The 10,060-nt window shown below is 47.6% G+C and overlaps 1 protein-coding gene across 1 annotated transcript; it reads left to right on the top strand.

Annotated features, from left to right (window-relative positions):
- Positions 1-4,917: 4,917 nt before the first annotated feature.
- On the top strand, positions 4,918-7,635 carry LOC149344499 (uncharacterized). The gene is made up of 2 exons (XM_089547248.1): positions 4,918-4,950; positions 5,740-7,635. Exons 1-2 carry the CDS (start codon positions 4,918-4,920, stop codon positions 7,033-7,035), a joined length of 1,329 nt encoding a protein of 442 aa, XP_089403374.1. The 3' UTR covers positions 7,036-7,635.
- Positions 7,636-10,060: the final 2,425 nt, after the last annotated feature.

Raw genomic sequence — 10,060 nt, 5'->3', positions numbered from 1 at the left:
GAAAGAGCCTTCACGGAACTCAAGTCCCGTCTCCAATGTACACCTGTGCTTGGCCACTTCGACGAGGACGCCGACACGGAACTGCATACTGATGCCAGTAACGTTGGTCTCGGTGCGATCCTTGTTCAGTGGCAGGATGGTCTAGAACGCGTGATTGCTTACGCCAGTCGCACTTTGTCTCGTTCCGAAGTCAGCTATTCCACCACGGAGAAGGAATGTCTGGCTGTGCTGTGGTCCGTTACGAAATTTCGTCCGTACCTGTATGGCCGCCCATTTCGGGTTGTGAGCGATCATCATTCCCTGTGTTGGCTGGCGAATCTGAAAGATCCCTCGGGGCGGCTTGCTCGTTGGAGCCTTCGGCTACAAGAATTTGATGTCACCATCGTGTACAAGTCCGGCCAGAAACACAGCGATGCTCTATCCCGCGCTCCTATTCCCTGCCCCATGGGCGAGTCCGACGACGATTCCGCTTTTCTGGGTGCTGTCACCGCGTCCACCCTTGCCCGCCAACAGAGGGCCGACGCCGAACTGCTTCCTCTCATCGAGTATCTCGAAGGAACCGCTCCATCTCCTCCTCGAATCTTCAAGCGCGTGCTGTCATCGTTTTGCTTGCGCGATGGTGTCCTCTATAAAAAGAATTACGGCCCAACGGACACTGCCTATCTGCTTGCCGTACCTACAGCGCTTCGTGACGAAGTTCTGCGTGCGTGCCACGACGACCTTCCTTCGGGCCACCTCGGATTTTCCCGCACGTTGGCGCGCATACGTCACAAGTACTACTGGCCCAGGCTTGCTGCGGTTGTCCACCGCTACGTCCGAACCTGCCGTGAGTGCCAGCGCCGGAAGACGCCGCCGACTAAACCAGCCGGGCTCCTGCAGCCGATCGATCCCCACGCCTCCATTTCAACAGGTCGGCATGGACTTACTCGGCCCATTTCCGGCGTCTTCCATGGGTAACCGGTATATTGCTGTTGCCACTGACTATCTTAGCCGCTACTGTGAGACCAAGGCCCTTCCCCGTGGTACCGCAGCCGACGTTGCACATTTCTTCATTCACAACATTGTACTTCGTCACGGAGCCCCTACAGTCGTATTAACTGACAGGGGCACCGCCTTCACGTCGGCACTTACGAGCGAGGTACTTCGACTCAGTGGCACCAGCCATCGAAGGACTACAGCTTACCATCCGCAAACGAACGGACTGACTGAGCGGCTTAACAAGACAATTGCCGACATGATTTCGATGTATGTGGACGATGACCATGGAAACTGGGACCGGATACTGCCTTACATCACGTTCGCTTACAACACTGCTCTACACGAAACGACACGCTTCACTCCGTTCCATTTGGTGCACGGTCGCGAAGCCTTGACCATGCTGGACGCCATGCTTCTTCCGGATCCTGCTCCTTCTTCTGTCGAAGCGAACCAATTTGCACGTGACGCCGAAGCCGCTCGCCATGTTGCTCGACAGCGAATCCGGCACCAACAGCAACACGACGCCGAGCGTTACAACCTCCGCCGCAGGGAAGTGATTTACACACCCGGTGATCAAGTCTGGGTGTGGAGCCCGATCCGCTTGCGGGGGCGCTCTGAGAAGCTTCTTCGCCGTTACTTCGGTCCCTACCAGGTCTTACGCCGACTCAGCGCGGTGACCTACGAGGTGCTCCCTCAAGGAACTGTCCGGTCCTCACGACAACCGACGCCCGAAGTAGTCCACGTGGCGCGACTGAAGCCGTATTACTCCCGTTAGCCCCTTTTCACGCAGACACTCGCGCTGTTTACTTTCCGCCTTCCCTTCATTATTTTTTTTTCCGCCCGCGCGGCATCGGGTCGATGCCTCTTGAAAGAGGGGGGGCAATTCCACACTGTTGGCTCTCTGCCGGCGCCACCTGGTGGCCGAACCTTGGCTCCAGGCGCGTGGCCGCGCGTGGCCGCGCGTCGTCTTCGTTCTGCATGAGCTCGGCGGTTCGGCGGGCTTCGTCCTAAGAAACGCTGTGACTTTTTGGCGTAAAATTGTCGGTGACAATATCAACATGTGAAAGACCAATACAGCTAACAATAAATAAACTGACAACATGGGCAGACAGAAATGGTTTCCGATTTTCCCCACAGAAAACAGTGGCCATTCCGTTTTCACTCAAACGAGGCTTACAGGCAGACCCCACCCTACACCTTAACGAAATAGATTTACCTGTAGAGAATGAACATAAATTTCTAGGCATAACATTTGACAGAAAACTCACTTTCCTGCTTCATACTAACACGTTAAAAAAGAAAACTTCCCGATCACTGAACATACTCAAAGTCCTTTCACATAAACACTGGGGTTCTGACAGGGCAGGGCTTCTAAAAATTTATCGCTCTGTGGTACGATCCTCATTAGACAATGGTAGTATAGTATACGGTTCAGCAAGGCCATCGTACCTGAAACGACTGGACCCAGTGCACAATTTAGGTTTACGTCTTGCAACTGGCGCTTAGAGAACGTCACCCATAAATAGTCTTTACGTTGAAACAAATGAACCATCTCTTACAGATAGAAAAAGCATACTTACATGCTCATGCGTTCTAAAAATCCGTTCCCTACCAAAACATATCTGTTACGCTATTGTTACAAATTGCCCATCGAGAACACTCTTTAATAGCAAACCACTAGATATCAGACCACTCCTCCTGCGTTTTGAAGAGATGTGCCAAAACCTCCGCCTACAAGATGCATTACCCGACATTGCTCGAAGACAAGATCCACTGCCTCCATGGTACAATTTTCCTAAAATCTGTGATTTCACTCTTACTCAATTTCATAAAAAACAAACTCGACGGCAACATATACTGCAAGCATTTCTTGCACTCGAGCAAAAATACAGTAAGTTCACAGATTTTTATACAGATGGCTCAAAAACAGATGTTTACGTAGGAAGTGCAGTGGTACGAGGTAATTCGGAGAAAACAGTAAGACTTCCAAATTGCGCATCCATCTTCACTGCAGAATGTTATGCAGTCTGGGTGGCCATAGACAAAATATTAAAGGTGCACCTCACAAACAGTATAATCTACACAGATTCCTTAAGTGTGCTTACAGCTCTCCACGCTAGAAACGCTACCACTCCTATTCTTGGTGACATTATACACGGCATAGTAACAGCCGCAGCTAAAAGACAAAATATAAAACTCTGCTGGCTCCCGAGTCATATCGGAATAAAAGGGAACGAGAAAGCAGACTTGTGCGCTGCTCAAGCTCGGAGGATGGAAACAAAAAAAGTAAACATACCTTTTAACGATTGCATAAAATTAGTACAACGGAAATTAAGGAAGAAATGGCAGTCGGCTTGGAACAGTGAAGTCAATAATAAACTACACTTAGTAAAGCCGGTTTTAGGGGAATGGAGGTCGTGTGACCACCAGGAACGCTTCAAGGAAGGGATTCTCTGCCGTCTCCGAATAGGCCACACTCACCTTACACATAACTTCCTACTAACAAAACAAAACAAACATGTTTGCGAGGAATGCGGAGATGAACTTACCGTTAACCACATTTTATTCTCTTGTGCGAAACTGCAAAATCTAAGAAAAAAATACTTCACTGAATTTTATAATGAATGCATTCCTTTTCACCCAGCACTGCTTTTAGATGATAATGCCATTGTTAACATACCTTCTCTTTCTAGCTTTTTAAAAGAAGCAGGCGGGCTTGAAAAACTGTAAATTTCGATCCGTTAGTTCCCTTTATTAGGTGATACACCTCAGCTACTTTCTCATTCATGAGAAGAAGGCTGAGGTTTTTATTTGTCTGGTTGGGAGCCTCGGGATCCTTGCCCAGGCAAGGATAGGCGCTGAGTCTACCTGACCTTCTTAATTCTTTAAACATTAGCCATGTCTAAATTTCATTTCTTCCGTTATTACTAGGTAGTACAGTATTGTTAGGCCATCTACACCAGCGATGATTTTTAACATTTTTGAAAATTCTACACAAAACTCATTCTATACCTTGAGCTTGGCGCATGATGGCCTTAGCTGCCTATGTGCCATAAAACCCAACACAACACAACACAACACGCATTAAATTGCGTGCACTCACTGCACACAGAATGGTCCTTCTGTAATGCGTGAACATTATGCAGAAATGATCGCACAGGCGTTGCGTGAATGATGCACGGAATGATGTACTGAAAATGTCAGCTGCGCCGTTTGAGATAATTATCTCAAACGGCAGAGCTTAACAGCTCTGGTGCGTCAACACACGTTACCTGTATTGTACGGAATGCTCTAACCTAAACATGTAGAGTACTTTCAGAAAATATCTCCTTTAGACTGCTATTTCTCGAAATACACTGTATGTTTACGTAGAAATATCCCCTTTAGACTGAAACCCGCCGTGGCGGCTCAGTGGTCATGGCGCTCGCCTGCTGACTCAAAGACGCGGGTTCGATCCCGGCCGCGGCGGCGGAATTTCGATGGAGGCGAAATTCTAGAGGCCCCTTTACTGTTCGATGTCAGTGCACGTTAAAGAAGCCCCGGTAATCGAAATTTTCGCAGCCCTTCCCTACGGCGTATTTCATAGCTTTGGTATGTTAAACCCTCATAAATCTTTACGCTGAAAGTAAGGGGAAGGATATAAGTGACAATAAGACCATTCAAAATATTTTCCCTGTTCTCCTCACTTTGGCCCAGCGCTGCGGTTACCATTGTTGACCAGCAGCGCTATTTGAATATACCAAAACAGCAAACAATGGCTGCACGAAAACTCAAGTTAAGCACTGCAGGTGTACGCGCGCACGGCAGGCGGACAAACGATACATCCACCCTCCTCATCTAGCGGGCCCGATTTTGGACCAGTACGCACTTGAGGCAGATGCCATTTGAACCCCCCCTCCCCCCCTCCCCCTCCTGCGCGTGTTTGAATCGTCCGTTGTCATGGAGATAACTCGTACACCAAACACTATCAATGTAACTGAAGGAGGAATTGGCGCTACGGTCTATAATTAAGGACCTCTGGGAGGTACACGAAGTTTCACCCAACTGCGTTGGTGTCGTGGTTGCTATTTTGGCTATATACAGAATAGAGCACTATATACACGAAATATGGTTAGGTTTTACTGCTCTAAAATCGCCAGATTGTGTCAAAAACCTAAACGAAGCCTAAACGAGCCTAAACGAAGAGTGCTTATGATACTGACTAATTATGGTAGCCAAACGCTAACTTTTCAGTCTACTAAACTGTTAAACAGCTTTGAGATGCACATGGATTTCAGCAAACCTTTTACTGTTTTTTCCCCGCAGGGAGGCGTCTGCAGCATGCAGTCGTTGGTGAGTGGCGACACCACGGGGTTAACCCGAGCATCCGCAGGGACATCCCCTCAGGGGGATGATGGTGAACAATGCGTCACCACGGACCCGAGCATCCGCGCTTAGCCGTGCGTGGCATTGCCGTGTCCGGGGAAAAGGGGATCCTGGTGGTTGAGCCGATGCCGAGCGTTTGGACCCTTAAGGCCCCTCGGCGGAGGCAACACACCACTTTGGCCCCAGCTTCCTGTAGACGGCACCTCCGGCCTGACCCAACCGGGGGAAATCGGCAGTCGCCTTTTCCTGTCCTCCCCTCTATCTTTGACTTTCCTATTTCCTTCCTTACAACTTTCCTGTATCCTCCTCTCTTCTTAGTTTTTTCCCTTTTTTCCTGGCGGCGAGGGTTAACCTTGTGTGGCCAACTAACCTGAGTTGCGTCATATTGGGTTATAGTTGAGGTGTACAGCTGGCGTGGGCAGGACTTGCTCGCAAGTTCCTGTCCCGTCCCCTCGTTGGGCTCCATGGTGGGTGGCTGGCACCACGGCCGAACAACACATATTTTTCATGGCTCCCCCCTTTTCCAAACCAGATCGCCCTCATAAAAGAGGGCGGAACGAGGCAACTGCAGAGTTTTTCGAAAAACCGAAACCATTTCCAAAATTTCACGTTCTTCATAGCGAAGAAACTGAAAAAACCGCAAGAACCATGTCCCCATTCTTAGTTGCAAAAAGTCTAACTGAGGCCTTGGGTCCCGGGTACAAACTGTCTAAAATGCCAAGTGGTGACCTGCTCCTTGAACTCAGAGACACTGCCCAATACTCAAAACTTTCCAGCCTAGTGTCCATCGGGGAAATCCCTGTATCAGTTACAGCACACCGGTCTCTGAACACCGTCCGTGGTGTGATATCCGAAGCAGATTTCATTCACCTCACCGAGGAAGAGATGCTTGAAGGCCTCAAAGAACAGAATGTCATAAGTGTGTATCGTATCAAAATAAGAAAAGACAACAAAGAGATACCTACAAAGCACCTAGTACTGACTTTCAACTCAAGCACACTCCCCGAATCCATAGAAGCTGGCTACCTCAAAATAAATGTCAGACATTACATCCCAAACCCACGCAGGTGCTTCAAATGTCAACGGTACAGTCATGGGTCTCAAAGCTGCCGTGGCCGCGAAACTTGCGCTAAATGTGCATCAAAAGAACACGCTTCCGACAACTGTGAAGGAGCAGCACCTCGCTGCGCAAACTGTGAAGGCGATCATCCCGCCTATTCGAGGTCATGTCCATCGTGGAAAAATGAAAAAGAAATTGTTACAATCAAAACAAAACAGAATATCACATTTAAGGAAGCGCGACGACTGTTTTACGCAAAGAACAGCTTCAACTTTTCCACAAAAACAAACTTTGCTGATGTGGTGCGCAGGGGCGGCGCACCACACAGCACTCCGGCATCTGCCCAGGCCACCTTCACGGAGCCTGTGGCAGTGCCATCAACGCCCCAGGCAGAGACAGTGAACGCTGCTCTGCCATCTCCAAAGCAGGGAGCGCCGGCTCACTGGTCGGCACCCCGCAGGACTTCCCCCCGTCGGGGGAGGCCCGACACCAACACATCCGCGGCTTCGCGGTCCTCCAGCACCTCTGGTGAGGTGATGGATACAACTCCCACTCCGCCCGCTTTGCAGCGGCGGACCGGCTCTCTCGAGCGACGAAAAGATAGAACCCCGGTAACGGGCCCAGAACAGTAAACTTCTTCCGTTCCATTCCCACCCCCCCAAAAAAAACAAAAAAAAAACAAACATGACATTCGTGGTTCAATGGAACTGTAGAGGAATGTTGAGGAACTACAGTGATATAACACATATTCTAGGGTCAGTGATGCCTCTAGCTCTATGTCTCCAGGAGACCAATCTTGGTCCACAACATTCAAATATCTTAAAACATTATACAACTTTTAGGCGTGATCGCGAACATGCAAATAGACTCTCGGGAGGCGTCGCAATCGTCATCCAAAGCGGCGTCCCGGCTCAAGAAATCAAACTGAAAACAAAACTTGAGGCGGTTGCGGTTAGCGTCATCAGCTACAAAACCATAACAATATGTTCTGTATATCTTCCCCCACACATCACATTAACATGCCAAGATCTAGAAGGCCTGATCGATGAACTGCCGGAGCCATTTCTGGTAGTTGGCGATTTTAACGCTCACTCTCCGTTTTGGGGAAGCGAACGCTGTGACTCTAGAGGCCAAGCGATCGAAGATTTTATACTTTCGAATAATGTCTGTCTTTTAAATACGGGAAAAGCCACATATTGCTGCCCAAGCTCAGCAAAAATGAGCTCTATCGATTTAGCTTTCGCATCACCATTACTTTTTAACGATTTTAAATGGGATGTTTTAAATGACCCCATGGGCAGCGATCACTTACCTACCATCATCAGCCTCTCATCGTCTACTCCAATCATACCCACAAGACCACGGCGCTGGAAAATTCACCTCGCCGACTGGTCACTTTTTACAAAAAGTGCCACACTAGAAAATGAATTTTGTGACCACCTCAGCACAGATGAAATTAATGAGAAGTTTACTGAATGCATAATATCGGCCGCAACACTCGCTATACCACAAACAACAGGACTTGCACAAAAGAAGCACAAAGTGTGGTGGACAAAAGAATGCACATTAGCAAAAAAACAACAAAACAAAGCCTGGAGCGCCCTGCGTCGATATCCCACTGCAGAGAACTTACCTTTAAGAAGGCAAAAGCCAGAGCGCGGTATGTGCGAAGGAATGCTGAGAAAACCTCTTGGCAGAAATATGTCTCCTCAATAAACAGCTCAACAACATCAAAGAAAATGTGGGAAAAACTTCGTAAATTTACTGGTGACCATACCCCTTTTACACTTCCTCTCTTGACAGCACCCGGGACACAAACATGTTTAGAAGAACAAGCCAACATTTTGGGCGAGCATTTTGCTGAGATCTCAAGCTCATCGAACTACACAAACACATTTCAGAAACACAAAGCAATAGCTGAGAAACAAAGATTCCCATCCGGAGCAGGTATACATAAGGATTACAACCAGCCTCTCACACTACAGGAATTAAAAATAGTATTATCTTCTGGAAAAAAGACAGCACCAGGACCAGACAACGTGCATTACGCTATGCTTGCACATCTCTCCGAGGCTGCTGTACAGGCACTGTTAAAATTCTTTAATAAAATCTGGATAACTGGACATATACCTGACGAGTGGAAAAAAGCAGTCATAATACCTTTTCTCAAACCCGGAAAACCACCAACAAGTCCTAGCAGTTATAGACCAATAGCCCTCACCAGCTGCATTGCTAAATCTTTCGAAAGTGTAATAAACATTAGACTAACCTTCGTACTGGAATCTCGGCAACTACTAGATAAACACCAATGTGGGTTTAAGAAAACATGCTCCACCACAGATCACCTTGTCCGCCTGGAAAACATCATCCGGGAGGCGTTCATCCACAAGCAGCACTGTATTGGGGTCTTCTTCGACTTGGAGAAGGCCTACGATACTACGTGGAAGTTCGGCATCCTCCGTGACCTAGCAGAGCTAGGTATCCGCGGCAGGATGTTGAACTTCTTGAACGACTTCCTGGCTAACCGCACATTCCGAGTCCGCCTAGGAGCAACTCTCTCCATGACTTTTACCCAAGAGAACGGCGCACCCCAGGGGTGCATTCTAAGCACGACACTCTTCATAGGCAAAATGAATTCCTTAGCTAAAGTAATACCCAAGTCCATAATGTATTCAGTTTATGTAGATGACCTACAAGTAGCATGCACGTCCTCCAGTATATCAACCTGTGAGAGACAAATACAAATCACACTAAATAAACTAGGTTCTTGGGCAGACAGAAATGGATTTAAATTTTCCCCTCAAAAAACAGTAGCTGTTCTTTTCTCATTGCGACGAGGCCTACAGGTCGATCCCAGTCTATACCTGAATCACACTGCGCTACCAATTAAACAAGAACACAAATTTTTAGGCCTAACTTTCGACAAGAAACTCACATTTCTACCACACATTAACAACCTAAAAAAGAAAGCTTCTCAAGTCCTCAATATCTTAAAAGTGCTCTCACGGAAGCGGTGGGGGTCCGATAGAGCAAGCCTTTTACAAATATATCGCTCTCTGGTGCGCTCCAAGCTGGACTACGGGTGCATAGTATATGGTTCGGCAAGAGCATCCTACTTAAAAAGATTAGACCCCATTCATAATCTTGGTCTGCGCCTATCATCTGGAGCATACAGAACGTCACCAGTAGCCAGCCTATACGTTGAAACTAATGAGCCCGCTCTTGAGGACCGAAGAATCGCACTAACATGCACATACGTCTTAAAAATCCGTTCTCTTCCGAAACATCTCTGCCATCCGGTTGTCACCAAGTGCCCATCTAAAAGATTATTCATCAACAAACCACATTCTATCAGACCATTACTATTGCGCTTTGAAGACAAATGTGAAGAGCTAACAGTACTAGACTGCTTACCGAATATTGCACAAAGGAATGAATATTTGCCACCATGGTACAGCCTGCCTTCAGTATGTGACTTCACAATGACACATGTAGATAAAAAGCAAACGCCAAATGAGTACATATTACAGGAATTCTTTGCACTACAAGAAAAATATGACACCTACATTGAATTTTATACCGATGGCTCAAAAACAGAAAATCACGTTGGAAGTGCAGTAATCCAAGGAAAAAATAAACAGATAATGCGACTACCAG

This window comes from Amblyomma mixtum, chromosome 5, assembly GCF_055824585.1.
Source record: "Amblyomma mixtum isolate Tamu chromosome 5, ASM5582458v1, whole genome shotgun sequence".
In the NCBI taxonomy this organism is placed as follows: domain Eukaryota; kingdom Metazoa; phylum Arthropoda; class Arachnida; order Ixodida; family Ixodidae; genus Amblyomma; species Amblyomma mixtum.
The sequence above is the reverse complement of the archived record's forward strand: the minus strand, read 5'-3'. Positions and strand labels throughout refer to the sequence as shown.